The sequence below is a fragment of the Calypte anna genome, chromosome 7 (assembly GCF_003957555.1).
Source record: "Calypte anna isolate BGI_N300 chromosome 7, bCalAnn1_v1.p, whole genome shotgun sequence".
Classification (NCBI taxonomy): domain Eukaryota; kingdom Metazoa; phylum Chordata; class Aves; order Apodiformes; family Trochilidae; genus Calypte; species Calypte anna.
In genome coordinates, this window is record NC_044253.1 from 27,821,148 (window position 1) to 27,835,690 (window position 14,543).

Consider the following 14,543-nt stretch of genomic DNA (forward strand, 5'->3'; position numbering starts at 1 on the left):
TAAGGCATATTTAAGACACAGTCTGAGCTGATAAAAAACAAATGGCTTTGGAAATTTTCCAAGGAGAGTGAGGGCTTTTTTCCCAAAGGTTTCAAGTGAACCAAGACATTCAGATTTGGTATCATCTTAACTGTTTTTGGCTTTTGCATTATGACCCACAAGAACATACGAAGTTAATTTCCAAGTACAAAGTTGTTTTCAGTGACAATATCCCAAAAGGCATTGTAGGATAATAAAAATATTTTTTAAAAAACACTTCTAACACAAAACATCTTCTAAACTGATATATTCCTACAGGAAGTTTTGGTTGCAAAACAAAAGCATTTTCTAGAGGAAAAATATTTTATCTGACAAAGCACGATATGTTTAAGAAACTTTCACTTTTTTGGCAGCATCCTTTTTTCATACTTTTTTCTGTTGCATCCTATTTTAAACCCATCCAAAAACAACAAAAGAAAAAAAAAAAGACACTTTACCATTGGCCCAATTTCACCCTTTTGGCCTCTGGATCCCCGCTGAGTATTATCAGCTCCCGAATCTCCCTGAAAGCAAGAGAGCAATGAGAAACATCTAAGTGAGACTTGTAAGTCAGACATGCAAAACAGCTCTGAACCAACATTTTGGTTTTTTCTTTTTTCACAGAATTAGATGAAGAATTATGGGTGTTTTCAGACAGACACAGGTTTTTAACTGAGAAATTATTATTTTAAAGGGAAGGAGGGGAATTTTAATATAATGGAACACTGATTGGCAGGTTGGTATCAAGAGACACGTTACCCACATGTTACCTCTAAGTCCTTGCTCTATCACTGAACATGCCACTGTCAAGCTGCATTTAGTAAGCATGAGTACCTGCTTGCTTATGATCCCCAGAACTGGTGGAAGTGGGTGAAAAATCAAGAAGATGTCTTAGCTATATTTACCGGGTCCCCACGGAGCCCACGGTCACCTCGTTCTCCTCGTTCACCTTTAACTCCTTTATCACCCTGTGAAGAGACAGAGAATTAGGAAGAGCAGTCCTTGCCTGCTGAAAGCATCTCTACTGCTGCACACCTCTGCCTGGGTCTTCAGCCTCAAGGGGAACATGGTGACTTTGCTACCTCCCATGGTTCAAAGATACCTATTCCCCATGCCTTAGTCCTGCCACAAATGTGAAAAAAGCCTACCCTCCTGCCAGAGTATCCCTTCTCTCCAGAGGAGCCAGGCAGGCCCTTGTCTCCCTAAAAAATAAAAATATTTTAGAATATTTTTCAATTTCAAGGTGCTTCTTAGATACTTCACTGAAGCATCTCATCACAAAGAGAGAAGCAATCAGTATGACCGACCTCTTCTCCATCAATGCCATCCAGACCCATTTCTCCCAGTTCACCCTGCAGAAGAGAAGTGAGGGGCAAATGTTCACTGGGGCTACTGATACATCCATACACACACTTACCATCGTGGCATGAGGAAATAACTCCATACCTTCTCTCCTGGGAATCCCCGAGAGCCCTAGACAGATCAGAAAAGGGAGTTACTCTGGTTTTGACTAATTCATCTCCATGGGAAGTAGTGGGGAAGAGGAGCTGTGCTTGGTGGCAGACCCAGAGCCAGAACCAGGGGAGGACAGACCAGACAGGGCTTGCTGCACCAGGGTTTGACTGTTCCTTTTTTCTCTGATGTTAATCTTCTTCAGTTTTGAGAAGGAAGCTGATATCATGTCAAGATAAAATATGTGCATCATGGGATTTAGCCAGCTGATCCAGTGAAATAGCCTACTCCTTAGCCACAACTCTTTCTCCACTGACTTTCTTTCCTCCCTGCACCCACTTTTAAATGACTTCCAGATTCATTCTCAGTGCCTTTGTCCAAGGCCAGACAGCTTTCTGAAGAGCCTCAGTAGCTCAGCTGCAACTGATGGGCTTGGTTCATGCACTCCTCTGCTCCCTGCCAGATGTTCCTGTGGCCAAAGCAGATGGTAGGAAACATCTTCTCAGTACCACAGAGTATGCCCCGTAAATAATATGTTTCACCACCTTCTCTGGCTTGTGGCACAGCTGCTGTCCTGAACCATTTGCTCCAGGTTCCTCTTTAAAGCAGTGTCCATAGCTCACTTTTCTCCCTCCTACACAACAGCAGATTTCCATCCACATGCCCTGGCCCAAGACATGCACGCACCACTTCTTAGTGTGAAGGAAAAAATCCATCTCTTCTCACATCTTCCCCCTGGAGCCAGATTGCAGAAAATAAATCAGCCTTGTCTGCAGATTGAGCCTGGGTCACTGAGCTGCCCTTTTGCTCCTCATAGCAACACTAAAGCTGTGACGCCTGCTGAATGCCTTGGTGCTTGGCCAGGGGGACACCATCACTTCACTGTGTTTGGCAGCTGTTTTCTGAGATCCTAAAGCAGCAGGAGTTGTCCCCAGTGGACTCCCACCAGCTGGACTCTGGGTCTGCTCTGTGCAGGCTTCTTCCACACATACCTTAGTTCCTCTGTGCCCAGGGCATCCCTGGAAACCTTGTGTCCCATTCATCCCCGGTGGTCCACGCTCACCCTGTTGCATGGAGGAGAAAATGGTTTGGGTTTGCCAGGGTTTGGTTTGCCAAGTGGTTTGCCTTTGTCAAGGTTTGCCTGCTAAGCATGTTGCTTCAACTAGCTGCATACACTGAGGCCTTGAGCAACCTTGTCTCGGTGAGAGACATCCCTGCCCATGGCAGGGAGTTTGGAGTAGATGGTCTCTGGCTGGGATCCCTTCCAACCTAAGCCATTCTATGATTCCATGCATCAGTAAGTGCAGGAGGTGGCTTGGAAGTGCAGAAGAAAACAGAGCTTTCAGGTTTTGAAAGACCAACCCCTGGCCACACCACCATGTCCTGCCCACAGCCTCCCCATGCAGAGACCAACTGAAAGGCTTTGTCACTGAGAGAGAAACATCCTTTCCAAACTCTCATCTATGAAAGAGCTTTATAAAACTTCTTCAAAAATAAAATTACAAGATGAAATACTCAGCCCTGTCTAATTCCATCCTGACCTTACAGCCCCAGGAAAACTTTGCATTGCATGCAACATCTGAGAGCAGCCTTTGGTCCCTGGCCTGTGGGAAAAGCAATGAGCACTGCCACCCCCCTGGCCTCAGCTTCACCTCTGTGTGTGATGCATGAGGAGTTGTTTATTCCACGGGTGATGTGAGACAGATGAAGTAAGTGTCTGGATTAAACTTTGCTACTAAGAAGTCAGAGGACTCGTGTTGTCTTTCCCTCTGATGGAGAGAAACACCCCTTCTTGATACCATTCTTGGACTAACTCAAATCTTTCAGCTGCATTTGGTACAGATAACTCTGGCACAGCCTGCAGCTTTAACAAAGTTGGGGATTTTATTACGTTCAAAAGCACCCTGCACTGTTTGGGACCAGCTACTATCATTCCCACCTTGGAGGAATAGCACAGAGCTGGCTCACATCAAATAACAGGATTAATTCTCCCTGCCATGCCTTCTACAGCTCTCATGGAACTCCTTACTGACCTTCTCCCAGGAGCAGCTGGGAACAGCCATCAGTGGAATCACAAATTTCTGCTTGCTTTCTCATCTAATCCCCACTTATATTTCCAATATTTGTTGAAAAAGCCTCCAAATGCTTGGCTACTATGAGGTCCCTAATTTGAGCAGTACCAAGAGAGGGGGCAGTCACTTACCGGTCCTCCTTCATCACCAGGATAACCTCCATAGCCAAGATCACCTGTGGCACCCTAGAAGACAACAGAGAGGATTCTGCATCGCTTTCATAGTTCTGGGATCTCCCTCTAAATTAATATTCTAGATTTACTTAGATATGGACAAAGCAACTGTTTGGTCATCCTTGTATACAAGTTAGTGACAGAATCTCTCCCTTTGACAGCCCTAAATAGTTTCACAAGACACTTCAGCACTCCCTTCCATCCCCTTTGGTTGTGAAATAGTGAAGAAGAGCAGCTCTCAACCACTGTGCATGGTCCAGGGCCAGTTTTAAAATGGGGAGTAAGAGGAGATGATGTCCCCATTAGCATTATTCCTTACAACATATGCAGCCTGCATGTCACCCACCCATCACCACTGTGGGGAACACTCACCTTGAACAGGAACCTTTTATCCTCAGGTGAAGTGACCTACCTTTGGTCCTATGGGGCCAGGCACACCTCTGTCTCCTCCCTGCCCTGAGCACTTGCATGGGACCTTGCAGCACGTCCTCTCTGCAATGTTGTCCTGTAGAAAAACACATGACCCAAATTGGAAGTTAGGAACCTGGCAGAGCCTAAACCCCATAATTCCTGCAAGCCCTTGAGTCTGTGCAATTGCTTCTGGGCCAAGTATAACGTTGGGCTGGCAATATTTTGGGATTGTTCTGCCTTGAATCACCCACGACAGCAGGAGAAAGAGGTGTGTGTTGGCAGACTGTTTAGGTTGCATGGTTAGGAAGGAGCAGTTAACATTATCTTTTGCACATCAGAGGCAACTGTGTGGGGCAGAATTTGTAGAGCGCATTTAGTAGGAAATCTGTCCCCAGAGTGATGCCTGATGAGAGGAATCTCATCTCCAGAGAAAAAAATCCAGGTTGTGAAGCAGGCTGTGCCAAAGTCACTGCAATGAGTAGCTCACCAGCAGCCTGCAGGCTGAGAACAATTTGCAAAAACACAGGAAAAAAAAAAAAAAAGTAAAGAAAAGAAAAAAGAGATACAGAGTCAGAAAAATCACAGCTTGGTTTTGCATCATCCAAGGGAAAGAAAAAAAAAATCACTTTCTTTGCCAAGTAAATTGTTGGCTGCAAATGTTTCCTGCTAGCTTTGCACATTTCCATGTTGAAAGGATTTTCCTAGGCAGCCGAATTACTTGGGGATGGGCTGAAGACTAGCTTTCATCCCAAATACCAAGGTTCACTCTCAAGTGGCTCCACTTTCATTTGCAGAGAAGGGCCCAGCAAAGTTACCACAAGGATCAGTGGTTAAGCCAAATTTTATTGAGTCTACTGGAAAAGGAGCTTAAGGATGCTGGTAGCAGATGTGAAGTTGGGAGGAACTAGACATAGCAAATTAACTCTAGGAACTCAAGAGTGACTACATACAAAGGAGGGAACTAAATTTACTAAGAAGAAAGGTTACTCTTTCATCTGGAAAAGGCATGTCTGAAATACAGGCAGGGAATCAACATGGGGAAAAAAACCTAGAAAGCAATGCTTGTTCAAGAAATTCAGCCATGGTTCATCCCTGCAGGAGATCCAGCTGTCAGCTTTCCTCTAGCATTACAAGGCAGCACTGCCTGTGCCCAGTTACTTACAAGCTGCTCTGCCAGCTCAAAATCCAAGTCCAGCAGATTAATTCTCAGTGGCCTGTTGTAGGTGAACCCACGACCAAACTCCAGCTGCATCACTTTGTCAAAATTGCTCACTCGGTCCAGACCAACAAAGATGAGAGCATTGACACCTGAGAGGGAAGGAAGCAGAAGGGGCTGTGTAATGGGATGTTTGAGGGGTTCTGCACACCCTCTCCTGTATTGGTCATTATCTGCCCCTCTGATGGCAAACAGAGCTTATTCAAGAGAGAACAAGCATCTTCAAGCACAATCAGTGCAAGGTACCCACATGCCTACCTGCTATCAGGCCACTAAATATCACAGCAAGGCGATGTAGAACAGCAAATGCATATAGTAACTATAAAATCCTTATTCATAAGAATCCAAAGCTGGTGGATTCATAAGAGATGGTTGTAATATGGTCCACATGTTAAGATGTACTATTACCACTGCCTCGAAGAATAAAAAATTACCTTCTGTATGCAAAGCAGATGAAGCAGCCTCCAACTGATCTAATGAGTCATCTGCACCATCAGTAAAATGGATTACGACCTGGAAGAGAATCAATTTTATGTCAGGACCCAGAATACTCCAGGTGTAAAACAATCAATGTGCAAGCTGAAAGGCCTTCTTTCAAGGGACGTCTCATCTGAGATGAGATGGGGGAATTGCTATGCCCTTTCTAGGCCACAAACTGTTGGATTTCCATGCTAGATCTTGGTACACCGTACCATACAGGTGTTTGTTCCTGAAGCACAAACAGGGAAAATCTGGGAAGCAATAGTTCACAGCCAAGCAGTGTCCGTGGGCACCAGCTGCAATGAATGTATTTATTTAATGAATAAATTTATTTAATTAATTTCTCATGAATTTACAGTTGCTTGCCAATACTAGGATCCAAAGTCATTTTTCCTGGCCAACATCGTGTCAAAGTGGCTTTGGTCTTGATTTACCTTGGTGCTGCCTGAGGGCAGGGATCTGAATTTGTTCAGGTAGGACTTCAGTGTCTCCGCTGTGAGAACATAGGGCCCGCGGGTGCGCATGCCTTGGAACCTCTCAAAGAACTCAGGCTGGTACTTGGAGAAGTCCAGTCCCTCCACGGGTCCCCCCCGAGTCTGGGCCATGATGGCCACCCTGACATTGGGTGCCTGGTTGCCAGTGCAGCTGATCTTCTGCATTTGCATTATTCTGTTCAGCACAGACTCAACTCTGGACTCCAGAGCTCTCTGGGAATTAAATATATTTTGACCAGCTCCAACATCTGTGACATCAAAACCAAGGATCACATCTATGTCACAATCTGAAAGGGAAATGCAGAAAGAGAAGACCATCACTGTTCAGCACAAAGGAAAAAAAATTCCTAGTTATTCTCTTAGTTGCTAGAGATGAGACTCTGCACTGATCACTGCCACAGTTTTATACACAGAAAGCCTTGGGTTTTCTTTCATCACAGGCATAAAAATCTGAGAAAATCTGCATGTTGTTTTTTTTGTTATTTTTGTTCAATTGTTGCTTAGCATTTGGAAGAACTGATTAAACTGAATCCAATAGAAATCTGTGTTTTCATCAGGCAGCCAAAACTTCTTTCTCTCCTCTGCATGAAAACCTGTTGCAATGCTGTGCAATTACCTTCTACTTGTGCTTGAAAAATCATCCTCCAGTCCTGGGGACATAGAGGCAAAAAACAGATAACTGATGTCAAGTCCTGAAAGATGTAGCTAGGGTTTCTATGGGATAACTGGGAATTAGGGCAGAAAAAAGCACTGAAGTTGCTCAGCTCACACCTACAAGGCAATACATGGTTTGCATTTCTGCAGAGCCACCCTATAGCCCCCGAGTTGCCTGTTGGGTCTAGAGCACAGGAGACCAGGCTGCTGGCCACCTTTTGTCTGGATGTAATATCTCCTCTGCCCACACAGGCTTTCAAGCAGGGAGATGTTTGAAATGTCTTTGCTATTCATCACACTGGTGCTGCACTCAGGAACCACTAAGGGTAATGACCAGCAGTGGTTTGCTTTGCCCTGTACCCAGTTTGTTTTCATCTCAGCTGGAGCTGTTGCTCAGCTCAGAGCAGCTTTTGCTCTCCTTCAGCTTCTGCAGAGCTTTGGGAGATGCCTCTGCTCAACATCCAGAGGGCTGAGCCATGATCAGTTGTGAGTAGTTATGAGAGTAGGATTTGCCATATTGTAGTAAGTTAAACCAGCTGCAGGGAGTCTGCTCTGACGGCAATACCTTGCTCACTCACCCCAGCTACCCTTGCTTAGCTGCTGAAGTAGCCAAATCTTGGGATCTTTTCTTACGGCAATTTTACCTTAAAATGCAAGCACTCTCACCCTAGCTTTTTCTGATATACCTGACATGAGACCTTGGATGACCTGGCAGGAGAAATACTGATACTCATCACATCATGTGTGCCAGGGACTGAACAGCCATGGAGTCCAACTGGTTTGTTATAAATGCATCAGGCTTAACAAGGACCATCACTTTGGATGGTTGGCCTGCCACCACGCTACTGGCTTCAAGTGCCTACACATCTGGAGGGTGAGGTAGGTAGACTTAGTCCAAAGGCAGCTAATTAAAGCCCCCCTATTGATGTGGTAGCACAAGGTCAGTGATTTAGTGTCTGCTTGTCATATCTGAAATTCTTCCACCACATTGTCACCTCTGTAGCAATGAGGTGACACAGGCACACATCAACAGGCAGCTCTCATACCAAGGGCTTGCAGCCTTCCATGTGCTTATGGAGGAGTTCTAAGCCCATGCTGCACCTCAGGCTATGGACAACAAAAGCAGGCTGGACAAGTCCATCAGAACCCACTGGTCATATGATGAAAAGATCACACTTACCTCTTGTAATGTCTGTCGTTCCTGGGCACAGTTTCTCCTCCATAGCAGCTTCAAGTGTAACCAGGACCTGCTCATTCAGCTCAGACAGCTCCTGGGCCGTGGATGCTCTGAAACTTGTGGCACTTTCACTGGCCAGCCTGCTGACTTCCTTCAAGTCAATGTTTTTCACACCAACTGCAAACACCTTGACCCCTTTCTGTGCAATTTCTGAGGAGGCACTTGGCCCATCATCTGCAGATTTCCCACCTGTGACGATGAAGGCAATCTGGGGCACCCTCTGGTCAATTCGGCTGCCGGACTCCTTCACAAAGTGTTTTGCCTGGATGTGTTTGATGGCTGCACCAGTGTTGGCCACTAGACCACCTTTGTAGATGACTTTATTAATAGCATCTAAAATCTGAGGTTTGGTGGAATAATCCTTGAGGAAAAACTCATCAGTGACATCGGAGTTGTACTGGGCCAGTCCTACCTGGATAGAGTCGCCATCCCTATAAATGGCATCCACCACAGAGTAGACAAACTGGAGAACTTCTTGGAAGTTATCCCTCCCCAAATTGATGGAGCCATCCAGCAAAAACACAATGTCAGCCTGCTTTTTACCTCCTGAAAAGATTACAAAGAAAACACAGTTGTTAATAATTGTTTGTGGTGTCTCTAATATTAAAAATGTTTAGTGTATTGTGAAGTGGCTTTGTGTTTCCCCTCCTTTCTATCTTTTTAGTTTGTTCTGTGGCATGATTCTACATCTGTACAAGAATAAATGTTTTATAAAATGTATTTATTATACTTGACACAACATTATTTGTTTTTGTTACAGGTACCCTCATTTCAAATTTAATTTTTTCTTATGCTCAACTAGCTCTTCAAAGTCTTCTTTAAAGAAATGTGAGTAAACAGTTGGGAATAAAAAGGTGTTATTATGTTGAGCATAAGATAGAATCATTTCCACATAATTCAAATTCTATCTGTGCTCTGTCCAGAAAAGCCTCTAGGGTGAACAGCAGACTTACCAGGCCCTAAAAATCCAGGGGTTTCAGTTGTAGGTATTGGAAGCTCTTCAAGAATACTCTGCACCTTCTTTTCCAAAGATGGGAGTGCCGTGAAGTCCTGGACCACAAGCACACGCTCGGGATCATTGGTGATGATCTGCAGCTGGCTCCTGTCCACATTCCTGGCTCCAACACCCAGGGGTTTAATGCTGGTTGAAGTGATCACATTAGCAGGCCTGTTCACATCATCCTGGGACCGGTCTCCTAGGATGACAACTAGGTGCTGGGGCACTCCATCTTCTATCCTGCTTCCTGCAGACTTGATGAAGTAGTTCTTCACCACGTAGTCTAGGGCTTTGCCAGCATTCATAGGGGACCCCCCTCTATGCCTCAAGCGGCGGATGGCTTGAAGGACAGCATTTTTGGACTTGTGGGTCTTCAGGTAAAACTCCGGGAAGACATTGTTGCTGAACTGCACTACCCCGATTCGCACTTTGCTTGGCCCGACTTCCAGCTGCTGAACAATCCTGCTGATGAAATCCCGGATGTGAGCGAGTCCATCGGGCCTAACACTGTCAGAGCTGTCAATGAGGAAGACTATGTCCTTTTCATCACCAGAAATATCTGCAGGGAAGCAAGGAGAGAGGAAATCACTTGTGCGTCAAGACTTTGCCTAAGCTTTTCTGGAGGATTTCTGTTCTCTCTGCTCTCACATGGTGTAAAGCTGTGCAGTATTTTATTTGTATATTTTAGCCAACTTTAGGCATGGTGCTGCAGGGAGCCTCTCCAATAAGGCTCATGTGCAACTGTGCATGCATGTGATAACATTCTACCTAACACTCAAATCATGCGTTATTCAGGGCCTTATCTCTTCTATTCATTAATGCCCTTTGGATTTCTTAGTGTTCCCGGCTTCAAGTTGCCCCAGATTTCTGTGTCATTCCTAGAGAGCTGATAAATGGGAATAAGTGGTCATTTGACTTGAAAATCAAAATATGTAATATATTTAGGTACTTGACTTGCAAATCAAAGTAATAATGTATTTAGGTACTTGGGTATAATTTCTACATATCTTGAAGTTTTAAGAGAAAACTTTACATGTTCTACACCTTTGCTTTTAGTTAAAGAAAACCTCAATTTAGAGATGGAAAGTTATTTACATATTTGGGCAGCATTCTCTTGAATAGCAACCTAGAAGCAGCCCGTGTTGACAGTGCCTTACCTATGGGGGTTTGCACATCTCCCAGCAGACGTCTGATTTGGTCCCCAGTCAGGGTTTCAATTGGAGTCAGCAATTTTTGCTCAAGGCTGGGCAGCTCCTGGAAACTGGAGACTTGGAATACATAATCAGGACTAAGGGAAATCTGCACCATCTCCTCGGGATCCATGCTCTTTGCTACCACCAAGGGTGCCACACCTACTTGCTTGACTTGGAGTGAGGGGTTCTCTAAGTCATCATCAGACTTGCGGGAGGAGAGGATGATCAAAAACTGAGGGACCCCCTCCTCGATGCGGCTCCCGGAGGGCCGAGTGAAGATGGTTTTTGCCACAAAATCAAGGGCCTCCCCCATGTTCACCTGCTGACCACCCTGTGGCCGCAGCCGCCTCACGGCATTCTGCACCTCATCCTTGGTGGAGTGGGCATTAAGCAGGAACTCCACGTGGGGATGCTCACTGAACTGGACCACTGAAATCCGGGTGGTGTCAAAGCCCACGTCCAGGTTGTCCACTATCCTCTCAATGAGATCACGGACCAGGTAGAACTCCTGGGCGGCATAGCGGGAGCCATCAACCATGAACACAACATCCCTCTTCACACCTCCTGCAGGAAAAAAGGCAGCAATCAGAAGACACATCAGGCATTGCTTATGTAGAGCAGCTAAGCTCACCATCTACATTAGTGACCCTGGCCTTTGGCCATGGGGAAGTTATTCATCCATTTGTTCCCTGGGATATCTCCTGGAAGCCCCAGCAGGCAGCAGAGACAAGACCAGTTTTCTAGGCACATCCCCAGGCAGTGCAAGAACAACAGCTTCCAGAGCAAAGGAAGCAAGAGGGAGCAGGAGAAACCTGGAATAATAATTCCTCATGGATCTTTCCCCATAAGGAAATGTATTCTGGTGATGCTCCTTACTCAGGGCAGGTTGTCAGGCAGCTTGGGATTGTTTTATGCTCTGTACCACCCCATCTTTATTTGGCTTTGTCCTATAAGACAGCTTCTATCTTATTATTCTCTCAGCTTCTGTCTTTCCAGGATGACTTTTTTCTTCCCAGTCAAGCCTTTTTTGCAGTGGTAATTCAGGTCAGAACGTTAATTTTCACACTGAATATCACACTGATAAATGAGGATAGAGGAAAGCAGGCTTGCTCTGAAGGGAAGGAATAGAGAGAGATAGATGGTGAAATTCAAAGGGCCTGATCTGGAGTGCATACCCTTCATGCCAGGTATGCACTGCCTGTATTTCCAAAAAAGACCAGAAATGGAAGATCTGATCCTTTTCCTGATACCTGCTTCCAAGTTTCCTATCCCCAGGGTGAAGAGTGAGGGTGACAAATACAAGACACATCAGCAGGTCTTACATTTAGCAGAAAGCTGACCTTGATTTATAGTGGTGTGAAGGTGTCCCTGTCTCATTAAATGACTCAATTCCATTCCAGGAGGAATAGCATGGACTCAAAATTTATCAATTTGAAATAAGATTAATCATTCACTTTGTGGGTCTTCCATGTGGATACAACATGGACCACCTCAAGGGACTGGGCTTAAAGGTGGCTCAGCTGAATTATAGAGCTCCTGCCAACCCTAAGTACATCAAAAAAATACATCAGCAGAGAAACCAAGATGAACCTGGAGTCTTAGCTGTGACCATTCTTGCTTTTCTTAGTTTGTGCTAGAACCATGATGTAACTAAACATCATTTTTTTGGCTTTCAGTGCAGACACAAATATCTTCTCACCTGGGCTGGGTGATGCAAAAACCAGATCAGGGGCAAGTGACTGTATCTCTTTCTTGGTCAGCTGGATGACTCTGTTTGAGATGACCTGCTGCACCGTGTCCAGCTCGCTGAAATCAGGCACAGAGATAGCAAATTCTGGGAGGAAGGAAATTGTCTGCAGCTCTGTAAGGTCAGCATTTCCAATCCCAACACCAAAGGGTACCGTGCCACTCGTCTTCAGGACCACTGAGGGCCTCCTCACATCATCCTGGGACCGGTCAGCAGTCAGCAGAATCAGGAACTGAGGGACATTCTCTGCTATCCTGCTGCCACTTGACACTGTGAAAACATTCTTGATGAGATAGTCGAGGGCTGCTCCAGTGTTCAGAGGAGACCCTCCCATAACCTTCAGCTCCTGGATGGCACTGATGAGATCTGCTTTGTCTTCATGGGTGTCGAGTAAGAACTCAGGTTGTATGACATTGCTGTACTGAGCAACAGCCACACGGACCTTGTCACGACCAATATCCAGGCTTTCAACAACTCTTTGGACAAAGGTCTTCAGTAGAGGGAAACCACTTCTGACGCCATCTGAACCATCAAGTAGAAACACCACGTCCTTCTTCTCACTTCTCTCAGCTACAGTTTGAGACAAGTAAGGGAAGTAAGTGAGATTGTCTTTTGCAGTGATTATTATCCACCTAATACATTGAACCAAAGGAATACAAAATCCTGAGAAAGGGACAGCAAGCTGTCAGGATGAGTGGTTTGGTTCCTTTGTGATCAGATGCAGTCCCTGGTGAAGAGGCAGATGGGCAGAATTCAGTGGAAACCACAGTGCAACATGTGCCATGCCTTAACCACTGAACCACAGAGTCATAGACCCATAAGAAAGAGGGAGTCAAGGGACTCTGGGTGCCATCTCCTACCTGAGGCTGGGAGAAGCCATCCACTACCCAGGGCATGGGAAGCTGGAACATGGCTTTGCAATATGTAACAAGAGTCTGGGGCATTGGGTATTTTTTGCTCTCAGAGAAAACTGAGTTTCTGCAGGAAATGTCATTCTGCAAAGAGGGTGCTCACAAGGTGCTGGTGAAGAGAGAGAGAAAATCTTTTCTGAAGCATCACTAAACTCAGAAATAAACAATGCTGCACATGCTCAGACAAAATAAATATTTGCTGGCCCAGACATCCAACTGAAAATGCTGAAATGCTTTTCTAAAATGCTAGACACTGATGTTCTGGTTTTGCTGTTTTACTAACTTCAACCACAAAACAGTGCTCATTGTAACCAAATACTCTTTCTTTAAAAAAACAAAACTCTAAAATGCCAAGGATCAGAGAACTGTCCTTGTGTTCTCCTATTGAGTAACAGAACTGCAAAGCTTTGTCTCAGTCATGCAGAAAACATTCCTGCCACTCAAACACAGCAACTGATGAATGGTATCCCTAAAATTGCTGTTGGCTTTTTTATAACAGGGCCAAGTGGGACAAGCAGGTACATGATCTGTCCCTCTGAAGAAATCTGAAATATCTGCTTTTGAATGTTGGACACAGAAAGAGTTAACAAGAACAGCTGAAGCCTTAATGCAGATTTCAGATCAAGTTTATTATTTAGGAGGAATGTTGGAAACTTGTTTAGTTGATGCATAGGGCCAGAATATCAATAAAGCTTGTAGAGCAATAGAGGTAGGAAAAGGGAGTAGACATTGCCTGGTGTATCCCAGTTTCATACACTCCCTCTGAATTTCAGGGCCAGGGAAAAAGAGTACTAACAAAAGTGACTGGGTAGCAGATACAGAAGAAAAAATATGGGTACTCTTATGAGGTGGCTCTCTTCTAGCCAGGAATATTAGGAAAATTAGGTGGATGCAGCTATTGGTGAAGAGTTAGCACCGCTATTTGCAATACTTGGGGACCAAAGGGATTTAAAGTGATCTTGACAAGACAGCAAAAGTTTGAAAAGGGAGGATGCAATTCAAGAGCAAGAGTTGCTGTTGGTCTGTGTTGAGGCAGAACATGTACCAGTGCAGGAAGGGCAACAAACCCACATGGAAAGAATGAGGTAAGAGATGACCAGGGGATACCAGGGGATTGTTTTGCTCTGTCCATTTGAAGCAGGGTGATGCTGGACACACAAGGGTGAAAATGTAGAAAGCCTGCAAGATCAACAAGTGACCTGGTGACACAAGGATCAGGACAAGATGTACATGGAAAGCTTAAAGCAATTGAAGGGCTGTAACACAAACCAGAAGTATCTAGCATCTGTATCCTGGAGCTGAAATAGATGGGAAAGGCTTAAACCATGACTATGAAGGCAGAGCTTTGTCACTGAGGGAAACTGCCTATGGATGAGCCTAAAAGCAACTGAACAGATCGATCATGGAGGCTGGGCAAATCTCCACTGGAGTGTTTTCAGCCCAGACCACACCAATGTCAGCTGTTTCTGGACATGAAGATCCTGTTGG

The 14,543-nt window shown here is 45.0% G+C and overlaps 1 protein-coding gene across 7 annotated transcripts in view; it reads right to left on the bottom strand.

Annotated features, from left to right (window-relative positions):
• COL6A3 (collagen type VI alpha 3 chain) overlaps window positions 1-14,543 on the bottom strand; it is a 61,385-nt gene that overhangs the window by 20,298 nt on the left and 26,544 nt on the right. For all 7 annotated transcript variants that reach the window (XM_030454187.1, XM_030454186.1, XM_030454184.1 and 4 more), the window contains 15 exons: window positions 12,097-12,714; window positions 10,362-10,961; window positions 9,161-9,763; window positions 8,151-8,753; window positions 6,257-6,603; window positions 5,777-5,855; window positions 5,289-5,434; window positions 4,128-4,220; window positions 3,674-3,727; window positions 2,463-2,534; window positions 1,465-1,491; window positions 1,326-1,370; window positions 1,167-1,220; window positions 924-986; window positions 477-542 (listed from right to left, as the gene is read on the bottom strand). In XM_030454187.1, the coding sequence (XP_030310047.1) occupies window positions 477-542; window positions 924-986; window positions 1,167-1,220; window positions 1,326-1,370; window positions 1,465-1,491; window positions 2,463-2,534; window positions 3,674-3,727; window positions 4,128-4,220; window positions 5,289-5,434; window positions 5,777-5,855; window positions 6,257-6,603; window positions 8,151-8,753; window positions 9,161-9,763; window positions 10,362-10,961; window positions 12,097-12,714 (3,470 nt within the window). The remainder of the gene's footprint in view (window positions 1-476; window positions 543-923; window positions 987-1,166; window positions 1,221-1,325; window positions 1,371-1,464; window positions 1,492-2,462; window positions 2,535-3,673; window positions 3,728-4,127; window positions 4,221-5,288; window positions 5,435-5,776; window positions 5,856-6,256; window positions 6,604-8,150; window positions 8,754-9,160; window positions 9,764-10,361; window positions 10,962-12,096; window positions 12,715-14,543) is intronic.